Source organism: Somniosus microcephalus, chromosome 14, assembly GCF_052327205.1.
Source record: "Somniosus microcephalus isolate GS21.2 chromosome 14, FLI_Smic_1.0, whole genome shotgun sequence".
Taxonomy (NCBI): domain Eukaryota; kingdom Metazoa; phylum Chordata; class Chondrichthyes; order Squaliformes; family Somniosidae; genus Somniosus; species Somniosus microcephalus.
Window position 1 is genome coordinate 27,528,255 of NC_141000.1, and position 16,281 is coordinate 27,544,535.

Genomic DNA, 16,281 nt, shown 5'->3' on the forward strand with positions numbered 1-16,281 from the left:
TGGTTAAAGTTATTCTTATGCTAGCGTCTCACAGCATTACTAAAAATAGGCAAACATTTAATCAACAGGAAGAAGGAAACTGACCAACAGCTCAACATAGACACAAGGGGCGGGATTTCCCATTGAAGTTCCCCAGTGCATCTCCAGTGGATGGAAGTGGAAAATCAGTCAGGCAGCCCATCTGTAACGTCCGGGATTTCCTTGGAAATGACAGCAAAACTGAAGGCGGAGCCAGGAGCCACGCAGGCTGAACCTGGAGGTCGAGAATGGGTGAGCGGTTCCTGGGAGCAAAATGGAGGCGGTCCACCAAAGCCACATTGGCAGGCCTCAAAATGATGGGGGTGGGATCGAGACCCAATTTAAAATCATATAATACTGTCAGAGACACGTGATAAAGACACAAAACTTTTAATGATAGATATATTCAAACAGTAAAAATTGGCTCGGTGCCTACAATCTGCCTGTCCTGGAGTTGAGTGAAATTTAACAATAGTAAATAATAAACCAGTTTACGTTATTTTCAATTACAATAATACAGGGAACTTAAAAAAAAATGCAACCCAACCCCTGACAAAAAAAAACAAAATTATTTTTGGTAAAAAAAATCCAGAAAGAATCCATCTAAAAATTATGGTGTCTTTGTTGTTCCTTTGTTCTTTGGTGTAAAAAAGGCAGATATATTTTTCATTCCACTCTTGTCAACCTTTGCCAAAGATTTCTGTGCAGCGGTCATCTTGGAGGGCTAAAGGAAAAAAGCAACAGTCAACATTACTGTAAAAAAAGAGAACTTAAATTACATTGTTTAAAGCTCCAAGTATAGTACCTGTCCCGAGTTTGATGTTGATTAAACTGATTGATTTAATAAATTTAATCAATTGATGTTGAGTATCTATTTACTGTATCAATTGAAGTGTTCTGTATAATGCAACCCTTGGAAATACAAGTTATAGAATTTATAGCAGAGTTGATCATTCTATTACCAGAGAAGGTTGAGGGGTGATCCGTTTAAAATGATAAAGGGATTTGATAGGGTATGTTCTCCAGATCATTTTATATTCTTCCTTTTCAAATACTGACACAGTTCCCTTCCAAATAAAGTTATGGTCTCTGCCTCAATAGCCACTTGTGGTAAAGCACTCCATGTTCTTCCAACCCGGTTTGTGAAAGGAAAATTCTTCTAGACAATCCTAGCCTGTGCCCCCTTGTTGCTGCTTTGCCAACCAATGGAAAAAAACCAAACATTAATTATTTAACCCCTCCAAACCTTTCATAGTTTTAAAAACCTGCATTACATCCCCTTTAGCCTTCTGTCACAGTGAAAATGGCCCCAATTCTTTTTCATTCACTATAACCTTTCACCCTGGTGAACCATCGCAGTACCCTTTCCATGGCGCTCACATCCTTCCTTAGATGGGGTGCCCAGAACACGCCATCTTTGGCCTAACCAATATCCTGTACAAATTCACTTTCTTGCTTTTATATTTATTGACCCTATATATAATCGGAACATAGAAACAGGAGACGACCATTCAATTAGATCATGGATGATCTATACCTCAACTCCATTTACCCACTTTGGCTCCATATCTCTTTATACCCTTACCTGACAAAGTTTGTGCAACTTGTCCTCATAATTTAACCCTTTAAGCCCTGGTATCATTCTGGTAAATCTGTGCTGTACCCATTCCAAGGCCAATAAACACCTTCCCCACAATCAAGGCAAGACTCAAAAGGTCTGTAATTTGAGGATTCGTCCCTTGCTAAACAAAGGGGGCAGTCACTACTTTCCAACCCATTGGGATGTTATCCAATTCTAATGTGCTTTGAAAGAGATCAGCAAGGGGATTTGAAGTTATGCTAGTTGAGTGGGAGAAGACCTGAAGAAATACACCCTCATGTCAACATTCAAGATTAGCTTGGACAAGTGGATGAAGAACAAATCATAGGACACAGAAGGAGGCCATTCGGCCCATCGTGCTGGCACTTTGAAAGAGCTATCCAATTAATCCCACTCCCCTGCTCTTTCCCCAAAGCCCTGTAATTCTTTTCCCCTTCAAGTATTTATCCACTTCTCTTTTGAAAGTTACTATTGAATCTGCTTCACCCCACACCCGCACTCTTCAGGCAGTGCATTCCAGATCACAACAACTCGCTGCCTAAAATTTCATTTTCCTCATGTCACTTCTAGTTCTTTTGCCCATCATCTTAAATCTGTGTCCTCAGTGTTACTGACTTTTCTGCCACTGGAAATAGTTTCTCCTTATTTACTCTATCAAAACCGTGCATGATTTTGAACACATCTATCAAATCTCCCCTTAACCTTCTCTGCTTTAAAGGAAAATAACCATAGCTTCTCCAGTCTCCACATAACTGAAGTCCCCGATCTCTGGTACCATTCTAGTGAATATCTTCTGCACCCTCTCCAAGGCCTTAACATCCTTCCTAAAGTGTGGTGCCCAGAATTGAACACAATACTCCAGCTGAGGCCTAACCAGTGTTTTATAAAGGTTTAGCATAACTTCCTTGCTTTTATACTCTGTGCCTCTATTAATAAAGCCAAGGATCCCATTTTGCCTTTTAAAAAAAAAAAAGCCTTCTCAACTTGTCCTGCCACCTTCAAAGGTTTGTGTAAGTACACCCCCAGGTTTCTTTGTTCCTGCACCCCCTTTAAAATTGTACCATTTAGTTCATATTGCCTCTCCTCATACTTCCTACCAAAATGTATCATTTCACACATCTCTGCATTAAATTGCATTTGCCATCTGCCCATTTCACCAGTCTGTCTAAGTCCTCCTGAAGTCTGTTACTATTCTCCTCATTGTTCACTACATTTCCAAGTTTTGTGTCATCTGCAAACTTTGAACTTATGCCTTGTATACCCAAATCCAGGTCATTAATATATATCTAAAAGAGCAGTGATTCTAATACCGACACCTGGAGAACACCACTGTATACTTCCCTGCAGTCTGAAAAACCGTTCACCACTACTCTGCTTTCTGTCCCATAGCCAATTTCTTATCCACACTGCCACTGTCCCTTTAATCCCATGGGCTTTAATTTTGCTTACAAGTCTATTATGTGGTACTTTGTCAAATGCCTTTTGAAAGTCCATATACACATCATTAACTGCACTACCCTCATAAACCCTCTCAGTTACTTCATCAAAGAACTTAATCAAGTTAGTCAAACACGATTTACCTTTAACAAATCCATGCTGACTTTAATTTATTAGCCCATACTTTTCCAAATGCCAATTAATTTTGTACTAGATTAATGTCTCTCAAAGTTTTCCCACCACTGATGTTAGGCTGACTAGCCTGTAGTTGCCAAGTTTATCCCTCTCCCCTTTTTTGAACAGGGGTGTAACATTTGCAATCCTCCAGTCCTTGGACACCACGCCCATATCCAAGGAGGATTGAAGAATGTGGGCAGAGCCTCCACAATTTCCACCCTTACTTCTCTCAGTAACCCTTTTATGTTAGTCACTAATCTATTCTCATACTCTCTCTTTGCCCCTCTTATTCCCTTTTTTAGATCTCCTCTGTACTTTCTATATTCAGCTTGGTTCTCTACTGTAATATGAACCTTCCAATTGTCATAAGCCTCCTTTTTTTAATCTCATTTTAATGTCTATATATTTAGTCATCCAGGGAACTCTAGCTTTGGATATCCTTCCTTTCCCCCTCATGGGAATGTGTCTACTCTTTACCCAAACCATCTCCTCTTTGAAGGCCTCCCATTGTTCAATTACTGTTTTGCCTACCAATTTTTGATTCCAATCCACCTGGGCCAGGTCCATTTTCAACTCATTGAAATTAGCCCTCCTCCAGTTAAGTATTTTTATGCTTGATTGCACCTTGTCCTTTTCCATAACTATTCTAAAGCTGATGATATTATGATCACTGTTCCTCAAATGCTGCCCCACTGAAACATGCTCCACTTGCCCCATTTCATTCCCCAGAACTAGATCCAGCACTGCTTCCTTCCTCGTTCAGCTGGAAACACACTGATCAAGAAAGTTCTCTTGTACAGAAGTCCTCCCCTCTTTGCCCTTTGCACTGTTAATATCCCAGTCTATATTAGGATAATTGAAGTCCCCCATTATCACTACTCTGTAGTTCTTGCATCTTTCTGTAATTTGCCTGCAAACTTGCTCCTCTATCGCCTTCCCTCTATTTGGTTGCCTATAGTATACACCCAGCAGCATAGTAGCTCCTCTATTGTTCCTTAATTCTAACCAAATAGATTTGGTCTTTGAACCCTCAACTACATCACCCTTTCCAGTGCTAAAATAGTTTATTTGATCAATACTGCCACCCATGCCCCTCCTTCTTTCCCTTTTAATGTCCATATATTTCATCATCCAGGGAGCTCTAGCTTTGGATGCCCCATCTTCCCTGAATACCTTGTAGCCAGGAATATTAAGTTCCCAATCCTCCCCTTTGAGATCAAGAGATACGGGAACAGGAAGGGTAAATGTGATTAGGATTATTTATTTGTGTCGCGGGCAAACAAAACAATTATACAGATAGTACTTTACTCACCACAGTATTATTACATTGATAACGTAAATGTGCGCTGATCGATGGTGTATGTGTGTGTAATTTCTAGAATGCCGCCACAATTTAATAAAGTATAGCACCAAAGACCCGAGAAAAGGCCGGACTTGCTATCAGCAGTTCCCTTGTTTTGTACAGGCTGTCACTTCTACCCAAACACTGTTGATTAGGAGCATAGGGAAAAACCATGTTGTTGTTCACTAATCATGACAATCAATCTCTATCAATTAGTCTACAACAGTCCCAGACATGACGAGAGAAAAACCCCAGTGGGGGAGAGCTTTGGGAACCATAGGTCCAAAGTCATCTGTTCCTCCCAAGTGTGCTACACTTATTTTCTACATAAAGCAGTCAAATCTAAACTGTCTTTTCTTGTAGAAAATGTGACTATGATAAACATGTTTATGTCATTTCTAGGATCTTAAATATTTCTACCTGACAGGGTGTTGGAAGCAGATGCAACAGTAACTTTCAAAAGGGAATTGGATATATACTTGAAAAGGAAACATTTGCAGGGTTGTGAGGACAGAACAGGAGAGTGGGATTAATTGGAGAGCTCGTTCAAAGAGCTAGCACAGGCACAATGGGCTGAATGGCCTCCTTCGGTGCTGTAAGATTCTATAATTCTTGGTCACCCGTGAGCCTTCTCTTCTCTAGTGTAAATATTCCTAACATCTACAGCCTCTCCTCATCAATCAGGTGCCCAATCCTAACTATCAATTTAGCAGCACTTCGCTGCACCCTCTCCAATACTTAGATGTCTTTCTTATAATATAGCGCCCAGAACTTTACCCAGTACTCCAGGTGGGGCTCTGTACAAACACTCATCACTTCCAGAGATCTGTGCTCTATTCCTCGATCTATACAGCCAAACATCCTATTTGTTGCCGCACATTGTGCTGATGGCTTTAGTGACCTACACACCAATACCCCCAAAACCCTCTCCTGCGTCATGTCCCGTAGAATATCCATTTGGCCGATATCACCCTCTTTATCATCTTATGACTTTAAATTTCACCACTCACCTGCCCAACTCACTCCCTAATCTACCGAATTCTTCAATAACTTATCTCATCCTTTGTGACTTTGGACAAGGTTAACAGAAAACTTGTGACACATTAAAGGAAAAGATTAGCTGACATCAAATTTAGAACATTTCAGATAGATATGCCAATTCAGGCCTGATTGTCCCCTTAGCAAATGTGCAGACAACCAGAAGGTTGCACTTTCCGACCCTGATCACAAACCATTGCCCAAGAGCTGCGATTATGGAGATCACTTTTTAACCACAATAAAACATGGCTACAATTTAGTTTGCAGAGAACGTCTGCAGTTTTCCTTTGTTAATATTTAGAAATAGGAGTTTACAAAACTACTTTACAAATTCTTCAAGAGGTTGCAAAACATTTGTGTGGAAATTCAATATTCAAACTGGTCATTGGCCAATTGTCTCCTTAGCTCAGGTGCACTCAGACCAATTGTGTCCCGACTAGCTCAGCATAGACTGGAAATGGAACCTGGGATCTTCCGGTCTTTGTGGCTCAGTGCTGCACACCAGCTGATCAAAGACATTGGGGCAGTAATTCCTCCCCAAACGCGTGAGTACGGAAGGGGTACTCACACGTCTGGCCGGAGGAAATGCCGGTTTTCAGCATGCACAGCGCATGCGCTGAAAACCGGCATTTCCTCTCCTCTAACCCAAGAGGTGAAGAGGCTAGCGCGTGCGCTGTAGGGGGCAGCGGGTGCGTCTTGGATTTCCTCTGTTTTGGGGGATTTGCGCATGTGTAAAGACCTCCGGTCTTTACGCTTGTAAAAAGCACACGTAAGTATTTATTTTTACAGGTAAGTGGTGTTTTAGTGCAATTTAGAAACATTTTTTTCACAGGTTTATTATTTTAAAGAATCTACAATAAGGTAAGTTTAGTTTTAGGCCCTTTTTATTAAAAATTTATTTTTTTCAAAAAAAAAAATTATTGTTTAAATTATTTTTTAAACTTATTTATACTTAATTTAATTAATGATTGGGATGTTTTTTAAAATTTTATTTAAAGTTTAAGTAGTGTTTTGGGGTGCAGTACTTCTCATGAGTTTGACAGTTCTTACTCTCAAACTTATGAATGAAGTTTCCCCTCCCCTGATTGGCTGAACAGTGCTCACCTGATCCCAGCCGGCACATCGCACTAACTACGCCGCTGGGTCAGGTTAGCACAGCGCGCTGACATCAGAACCTGGCCACTGACAGGAAATCCACTGCGGGCCAGGTTTCAGATGTCGGCGCGCCGGGTGAGTGCACATCGGGGGCTTGCACGCGCGGCAAGCCCCCGGCACCAAGTTCTGGGCCATTGTAACACTCTCTCAAGTGTCTAAACAAAGAGATTCAACTCCTCCACAGATCCTGGTGTTAAGTGCAGAATAATAACACAGGTGAGAGAATTAAGTGACTAAGCTCCTTACCTTTTTCTCTTTTGAATCAGAGTTGAACTTGGTATAGTCCTCTTCAGCCTCTACTGGCTTGTCAGACAGTTTCCTTTTCTGTAATGGCAGTTTACGAGGTTTTTGTTGAATAAAGTTGTGCGACGCTGACAGGCTGCATACTTCATTGCAGGAAAAGAAAAACTAATTGCCAAAAAAATCCTCCCTCTAAAATACGCAGCAAGCAGCTCTCAATCAAGTGTTGAATTCGGACAATTCAAACACAAGTAACCGATTTCGTGCAGATCATCATGCAAAGGTTTCAATGAACAGAGTCTTGTACACAGAACCAGCAATAACGCATCACACTGCAGCGTCTTTTCTACTTTCTCCCTCCAAACAACTCCGATGGTGTTACTCAAGAACAGAAGTGGGCCATGCAAGCCCACGAGCCTGTATTTTTAAAGTACTTGAAGAAATCTAACTCTTGAATATTCAGCACCAAGTACTATTTTCATACAATGATCACCAAGCATTTAAGCAGCGTTTACATCAGTATCCAGATGAACTTATTTTCGCTGGGCCCTTGTGAGAACCACAGAGATTCCCCATTAATATACTTCTGGGCACGTTTTCCACTAATGTTAGTGAAAAAGTAGGTATGCCTATACAGTGGGGAGAATAATTGTTTTTATACTTGCTAAAATAAGCAGAGGGAAACATCCTTTTATGGGGTTTTCACAAGCAAGCAGCTCCAATAAAAACAGAACCATACCACTTTATGGCCTTCTTCTGTTACACGCTAACTGACCGCCAGTTTGGCTCTATTTGCATTGTGGGGTAGATTCAGCAACAATGGGATAACTGTGTGTTTACTTGCTCAAAAGTCGCGACAGTAACCTTAAACCGCATGCGCGTGTGCGCAGTTGTCCTGTTACTGTCAGTCGGGGCATTCCCTAATGTTGGGTAAGACCTGCACATGCCAGCAATGGTGAAAGATCATGGTCAGCCTGTACAGGTGAACTGAGGCAGCAGATCTGGCCACATGCACCGCTGACTGAAGCCATCTAGCTTTGCTGCCACGGACACTTCTCAGTCACAGTACCTATTGCGGGGAAGGTGGTAGGGACACTATCACCAGGAGCTTTATGTCACAAGGTGTTTTGTATATTACTTGTTCTCTTAGGATGTGGGCAATGCCGACGAGGCATCTCTTGCCTATCCCTCATTGCCTAGAGTGCATTAAGACTCAACCAATTAGTAAGAACTGGAGACTCAGTAGGTTTGGCAAATTTCCATCCCTGGAGGACATCAGTGATCCAGTTGGGTTGACCACAGTTCAGCAGCTTCCATGATAGCAAAATACTGCAGATGTTGGAAATCCGAAATAACAACAGAAAATGCTGGAAAAACTCAGCAAGTCAGGCAACATCCGTGGAGAGAAATTTGAGTTGACGTTTCGGGTTTGACCCTTCTTCTGTTATTTCAGCAGCTTCCATGGTCACTTTCCTGGTGCCAGCCCACAAATGATCAGATTTATTAAATTCAGTTCCTCCAATGACATGATTTATACCCAGAAGTATGAGGGGGAGGTATGAGGGGGCACAAAAACGCTTTATATAATTGTAAAAAAAAAAGTTGCGTATGGGAGTCGCATACAAATTAAATGATCAACTAATCGGTTTTGGTGGTGTTGGCTGAGGGAAGAATGTTAGCCTGGACACCAGGTCAACAGATTGGCTTAATGTCTCCCCCAAAAGACGGCACCTCAGACAGTGCAGCACTCCCTCAGTAGAGCCTCAGACAGTGCAGCACTCCCTCAGTACTGACCCGGACAGTGCAGCACTCCCTCAGTACTGACCCTGACAGTGCAGCTCTCCCTCAGTACTGACCCTCCAACAGTACAGCACTCCCTCAGTACTGACCCTGAAAGTGCAGCGCTCCCTCTGTACTGACCCCGATAGTGAAGCACTCCTTCAGTACTGACCCGGACAGTGCAGCACTCCCTCAGTACTGACCCTCCAACAGTACAGCACTCCCTCAGTACTGACCCTGACAGTGCAGCGCTCCCTCAGTACTGACCCCGATAGTGAAGCACTCCTTCAGTACTGACCCTGACAGTGCAGCACTCCCTCAGTACTGACCCGGACAGTGCAGCACTCCCTCAGTACTGACCCGGACAGTGCAGCACTCCTTCAGTACTGACCCTGACAGTGCAGCTCTCCCTCAGTACTGACCCTGACAGTGCAGCACTCCCTCAGTACTGACCCCGATAGTGAAGCACTCCCTCAGTACTGACCCTCCAACAGTACAGCACTCCCTCAGTACTGACCTTGACAGTGCAGCTCTCCCTCAGTACTGACTCTCCGACAATGTAGCACTCCCTCAGTACTGACGCTGACAGTGCAGCTCTCCCTCAGTACTGACCCTCGTACAGTGCTGCACTCACTCAGTACTGACCCTGACAGTGCAACACACCCTCAGTACTGACCCTCCGACAGTGCTGCACTCCCTCAGTACTGACCCTGGCAGTACAGCTCTCCCTCAGTACTGACCCTGACAGTACAGCACTCCTTCAGTACTGACCCTGACAGTGCAGCACGTCCTCAGTACTGACCCTGACAGTGCAGCACGCCCTCAGTACTGACCCTGACAGTGCAGCACGTCCTCAGTACTGACCCTGACAGTGCAGCACGTCCTCAGTACTGACCCTGACAGTGCAGCACTCCCTCAGTACTGACCCTGACAGTGCAGCACTCCCTCAGTACTGACCCTGACAGTGCAGCACTCCCTCAGTACTGACCCTGACAGTGCAGCACTCCCTCAGTACTGACCCTGACAGTGCAGCACTCCCTCAGTACTGACCCTGACAGTGCAGCACGCCCTCAGTACTGACCCTGACAGTGCAGCATGTCCTCAGTACTGACCCCGACAGTGCAGCACGTCCTCAGTACTGACCCTGACAGTACAGCACTCCCTCAGTACTGACCCTCCGACAGTGCAGGCTGGAGTCCTGGAGAGGGAGATGAAATCTCAGTCTTCTGACTTAGAAGTGAGAGTGAAACCACTGAGCATTGCACAATTATACCGACCAGAAATCACAGATTTTTCCAAATTACCACAGTGCTGGTTCATTCTTTCTAAAAATGGCTTCACAGGAAAGTTTTAAAGGCTTGAAATATTCTATATTTTTGGCCAAACATTTTTAACTGGAAAACAAAATTATGCATTAGCATTTACCTCACTCAAACAGATTCAGTTTTAAATTTTCACTGTACACAATTCAGTAAAATGTTTCATGCTACTTTGCTTTTAGTTTTCTATAAAATGCCTTTAGTAGCAAACACAGTGACCAATGTGATAGAAACAAACCTTTGATGGTGGTTCGCTTACTGCCGGTTTCGTTGAAACAGCTGGTAACCTAACAAACAGAAATATAAATATTAATAATGCCTCGAGTGGGGAAGTGGTTTTAAGACGGCTGAACAGTTTTATTAAAGAAAGAACTTGCATTTATATAGCCCTTTCACAACCTTGATGTCCCAAAGTGCTTTACAGCCAATTAAATACTTTAAGTGCAGTTATTGTTGTAACAGAGATGCAGCAGCCAAGTTGCGCACAGCAAGCTCCCAGAAACAGCAATGAAATAAATGAGCAAACCACCTGTTTTGTGATGTTGGTTGAAGGATAAATATTGGCCAGGACACCGGAGGAACTCCCCTGCTCGTCTTCCAACAATATAATGGGAACTTTTACATGCACCCGAGAGGGCAGACGGGGCCTCGGTTTAATGTCTCATCCGAAAGACGAAACCTCCGACAGTGCAGCATTCCCTCGGTACTGCACTGGATGTGTCAGCCTGGATTGTGCGCTCAAATCGCTGGTGTGGGACTTGAACCCTCAACCTTCTGGCTCAGAGGCGCGAGTGTTGCCAAGTGGGCCACAGCTGACTCCTGAAGGTTTCTCATTTGCATGGCTGATTGGGGTGCAAGAGCTCAATTCCCACTCCACTTAGTCTTCAGGACTATTTCGGTTACAAATCCAAAACACCGAGACCCCCTAATTTGGGTAGGGTCGCTCCGTCGGCGAAAGAGTGGTGGAGCGGACCCCAGGTCCGCCGATGTGGACAGGCCTATACCCCGTCCCAAATTACAGAGATAGGATCATTAGCGTACGCGAGGTGGATGCATCAGTGGCACCCACCCTAGTGAGTCGCCATGAGAATCGCGGCGGCATGGCGCCACTCCGGGGATGGAGGAGGGGCCAGTGTAGCAGAGAACTGGGTGGAATTCCTGGGATAGCTTGGGATGTCCTCCATGTGTACGCCGTTGATTGGGGGTGGGTGGGGTGGGTGGGTGGGGGTAGCGGTAGATCCTCCCAAGAGGATCCGCAGAACGGAAAACGCCGCGGAATCCCAGCAGAGCCAGGTTCCGCCTCATTTTCCTGTCCCCCGGGGGGTTGTCAATCCACCCCAGTTCTGCTCAGGGCCCAATCAGGATTTCAGGCCAAGTTTTAATGTCCCAGAATGCCAATCTAAATTCTGATCTCGTTGGCACACTTGCACTACCAATATAAACATATTTTGGAATTGGCAATTTGAGAAAGCTAGAACAAACGAAATGTATTTATATAGCACCTTTCTATTCCTCAACTTTGCAAACTTGCATCCGCAAAAAGAAAGTTTGCTGAAGTGCTATTTTACATTGTGTACTATTGTCTTTTTATTCCCACTTCACCCTCCAAATATTGTGCTCCAAAAGGTGCTCACTCGGCATGGTGCACTGTGGGTGTCAGCTGCCCTGGGATGTCTCACCCAAGGGTCAGTCTTCATTTGCGAGCCTGGACAGTGAATGTCAGCAGGTTATTCGATAACGGAAGCTGAACCCAATTCTCTCCTCAGCAGATGCCAGTGTGTGAACTATCCAGTGGGAGTCACTGAATAGGAATCAGGAGCAGGAATCCTGGCTGATTCTCCCTTTTGCTAGCTGAGAGGCACTGAGGCTAATGGGCACACCCGTAGAATCATAGAAAAATACAGCACAGGAGGAGGCCATTCGGCCCATCGAGTCTGCGCCGGCTCTTTCAAAGAGCAGTCCAGTTAGTCCCACTCCCCCGCTCTTTCCCCATAATCCCTGCAATATTTTCTCCTTCAATTATTTATCCAATTCCCTTTTGAAGGCTACTATTGAATCTGTCTCCACCACCCTATCAGGCAGTGCATTCCAAATCACAACCACTTGTGGCATAACATTTTTTTCTTATCGCTGCCTGAATTGAATTAGCTAGTTCAGCAGACTTTGGATCAAACCCGGGACCTTGTGGTCTGTGTCACCAGAGAGTGCTCTTGTCAAACGAACAGGGATTATCTTCTAACCTAAAAAAGCAAATTATTCCATTTTATTCCAGTCCCCCACCAATTATAGCGGGTGCGTTGGTGTTAAACACGATTTGACTACTATACGCAGTAGGTGGTGAAACCAAAAAGCAAAGTAACGAACTTATTTTTTTTAAAAAGCAAGTCTCCACTTAGCAACTGCCTCTCGTAACTGTTAGCGACGAGATTCTGGGTGAAACTGCTAAGATAATCGCACTTTAACCAGGTGCGAACAGATGATTGAAACTGTTTGATGACCCGACTGCCTGAACCAAGCAGAGTCTTTTAAATCGGTAATTACATGAACATGCCGGTGCCTCCAAAATCCGTGGCCACCTATCCCGGAACTCCATGTTTGAATCCCTCCAATCAGGTTTTCGCCCTTGCCACAGTACTGAAACGACCCTCCTCAAAGTCACAAATTATATCCTATGTGACTGTGACCAAGATAAACCATCCCTCCTCTTCCTTCTCGACTTGTCTGCAGCCTTTGACATGGTTGACCACTCCATCCTCCTCCAATGCCTCTCCACCGTCATCCAGCTGGGTGGGACTGCACTCGCCTGGTTCCATTTTTATCTATCTAATCGTAGCGAGTGAAACACCTGCAATGGCTTCGCTTCCCGCTCCTGCACTGTTACCTCTGGAGTCCCCCAAGGATCTATCCTTGGCCCCTTCCTATTTCTCACCTACATGCTGCCCCTCAGCAACATCACCAGAAAACATGTCAGTTTTCACATGTACGCTGACGACACCCAGCTCTAGCTCACCACCACCTCTCTCGACCCCTCCACTATTTCTAATTTGTCACACTGCTGGTCTGACATCCAGTACTGGATGAACAAAAATTTCCTCCAACCAAAACATTGGGAAGACCGAAGACATCGTCTTCAGTCCCCCGCCACAAACTCCGTTCCCCAGCCACTGACTCCATCCTACTCCCTGGCAACTGTCTGAGGTTGAACCAGACCGTTCATAACCTTGGTGCCATATTTGACCCCGAAATAAGCTTCCGGCCACAAATCCACGGCATAACGAAGACCGCCTATTTCCACCTCCGTAACATCGCTCGACTCCGCCCCTGCCTCAGCTCATCTGCTGCTGAAACCCTCATCCATGCCTTTGCTAATTCTAGACTCGACTATTCCAACGCTCTTCAGGCTGGCCTCCTAGCTTCCACCCTCCATAAACTGGAGCTCATCCAAAACTCTGCTGCCCAGTATCTTAACTCGCACCGAGTCCCACTCACCCATCACCCCTGTGCTTGCTGACCTACATTGGCTCCCGGTCCGGCAACGCCTCAATTTTAAAAATCTCATCCTTGTTTTCAAATCCCTCTATGGCCTCGCCCCTCCCTACCTCTGTAACCTCCTCCAGCCCTACAACCCTCCACGATCTCTGCGCTCCTCCAATTCTGGCCTCTTGCGCATCCCTGATTTTAATTGCTCCACCATTGGCGGCCGTGCCTTCGGCTGCATATGCCCCAAGCCCTGGAATTCCCTCCCTAAACCTCTCCGCCTCTCTCTCCTCCTTTGAGACACACCTTAAAACCTACCTCTTTGACCAAGCTTGTGGTCATCTGCCCTAATATCTCATGTGCCGCTGTGTCAAATTTTGTTTGATACGCTCCTGTGAAGCCCCTTGGGATGCTTTACTACGTTAAAGGCACTATATAAATGTAAGTTGTTGTTGTAAGCATTTATTGAACTTCCCGAAATAGTCGGCAAGCTCAACACATTGTAAGCAGCGCCTCTGCAACTGACTCCTCTGGTAATGGCAAATGGCTTGCTGATGTAAGCATGAAGGGTGTAGGTGGTGGGGACTGTACTATATTAGTATACTAATTGAACTAGTAGCTGCGTTTTGTAAAGTGAAGAATTGCCACAGTTAATTTAAAGATTTGCGGTGAATAATTTTTTTTGTTAAACTATAATCAATTCTTTACACTTGGATACTTACTCCAAGAATTTAAGGAGTTCAACACTTAGGTCCGCAGGAATATAATCCGACAGCAAACCATGAGCATAACGTAGGTAATCCTCTGAAGAAAACAAAATAACATCCAATATTCAGACAGAAAAATCAAACAGTGACGCCACAACAGAAGGAGCAGTGGCGGGGGTAAGTAACTGGTTAGTGTTTTTGGTAGTTGGTGTTTTGTTAGTGGAAGTATTTGGTTTATTGGTTAGTGTTTTTAGTAGTGGTTAAATTTTCAGTGTTAGCTAAACAGTTAAATAGCCTTAAAGTTAAAAAAAAATTAAGTAACTGTTAGCAAACATGGCAGGACAGCTGGGGCCCATTTCATGCACATCCTGTGCCATGTGGGAACTCCAGAACATTGTGTCCTGGAACACCATGCATGTAGAAAGTGCTGCCAACTGCTGGAACTCGAGCTCAGTGTTCCTGAGCTTGAGGGGTGGCTGGCGTCACTACAGTGCATACGGGAAGCTGAGAGTTTCGTGGATAGCACATTTCAGGAGGTGGTCACCCAGCAGCTACAGAGAGTTCAGGAGGAGAGGGAATGGGTGGCCACCAGGCTCACTAGGAGGAACAGTGAAGCAGTGCAGGAATCCCCTAGGAGCGTAGCACTCACAAACCAATATTCAGTGGGAGACTTGGCTGCACAAGAAAGTGTAGAAATGCAGTTGTTCTAGGGTATTCGATGGTTAAGGGGATAGACAAGCGTTTCTGCAACCGCAGACGTTGAGTCCCAAATGGTGTGTTGCCTCCTGGGTGCAGGACATTCTGCAAGGGGAAGGGGAACAGCCAGAGGTTGTGCTCCATGTTGGAACCAATGACATACAGGAAACTTTTGATTTACCGGCACCTAAATAACCGGAAATCTCGGTTAACCGGCAAAATTCAGGAGTAGGTTCAGGTAAGTTTTATTACTTGCCTTCCTCGATCTGTTGCTGTGCAAGGGTGTGGCTGCAGCTGTTGCTAAGCTACAGACACACTTGGAACTTGTGGCCATTGTTCTGAACCTGCAGGGTTTGTTGCTTTATACGGAGCTCTCAGCTCCGTATCTTTTACTATAGCTTTCGGTTATCCGGAATTGTTGATGAACCGGCACCACGTCGGTGCCGGATAAAAAAAAAAGTTTCCTGTAGGTAGGAAAAGGGTTGAGGTCCTACAGGCAGAATGTCAGGAGCTAGGAAAACAATTAAGAACAGGACTGCAAAGGTGGTAATCTCTGGAATACTCGGAGTGTCACGTGCTAGTGAGTACATAAACAGGGAGACAACTATAGGTGGAAGTTGTCACATGGGGTTATAGTGGCTATAACGGTGACCTGACTTAAACATGGGCAGGAATTGGACCAAACATTCCTGGCTACAATGTATTCAGGAGGAATAGGGAAGGAAAAAAGACAGGAGGTGGTGGGTGGCAGTATTGATCAAGAATAATATTACAGTTCTACTGAGGGACGATATACTAGAGGGTTCAAGGACTGAATCTATTTGGTTAGAGTTAAGGAACAGAAAAGGAGCTGTTACATTGCTGGGTGTTTACTATAAATCCCCAAATAGTGAGATGGAGATAGAGGAGCTAATCTGTAGGCAAATTTCAGCGAAAGTAAAAATAATAGAGCAGTAATAGTAGGGGACTTCAACCACCCCAATATAGACAGGGGAAAATAAAGAGTGATGGGCAAGGAGGGTGAAGAATTCCTACATTTCTGACTGGAGAGAAGTTTGCAGTGGAGTCTCCCAGGGGTCGGTATTAGGACCATTGCTTTTCTTGTTATATATAAATGACGTAGACTTGGGTATAAGGAGTACAATTTTGAAGTTCACGGATGATACAAAACTTGGCAACGTAGTAAATAGTGAGCAGGATAGCAGCAGGCTTCAGGAGGACATGGAAAGACTGGTGAAATGGTTAGACACATGGCAGATGTAACTTAATGCAGACAAGTGTGAAGTGATGCATTTT

General features: G+C 44.5%; 1 protein-coding gene across 4 annotated transcripts in view; it reads right to left on the reverse strand.

Annotated features, from left to right (window-relative positions):
- Window positions 1-16,281, reverse strand: part of rnaseh2b (ribonuclease H2, subunit B) — a 63,797-nt gene that overhangs the window by 5,923 nt on the left and 41,593 nt on the right. For 3 of the 4 annotated variants that reach the window (XM_086006392.1, XM_086006391.1, XM_086006393.1), the window contains 4 exons: window positions 14,305-14,386; window positions 10,344-10,392; window positions 7,014-7,091; window positions 393-742 (listed from right to left, as the gene is read on the reverse strand). In XM_086006392.1, the coding sequence (XP_085862518.1) occupies window positions 629-742; window positions 7,014-7,091; window positions 10,344-10,392; window positions 14,305-14,386 (323 nt within the window). In that variant the 3' untranslated portion in view covers window positions 393-628. Of the gene's footprint in view, window positions 1-392; window positions 743-7,013; window positions 7,092-10,343; window positions 10,393-14,304; window positions 14,387-16,281 lie in introns of those variants that run through there. The other variant, XM_086006394.1, reaches the window with a different exon arrangement.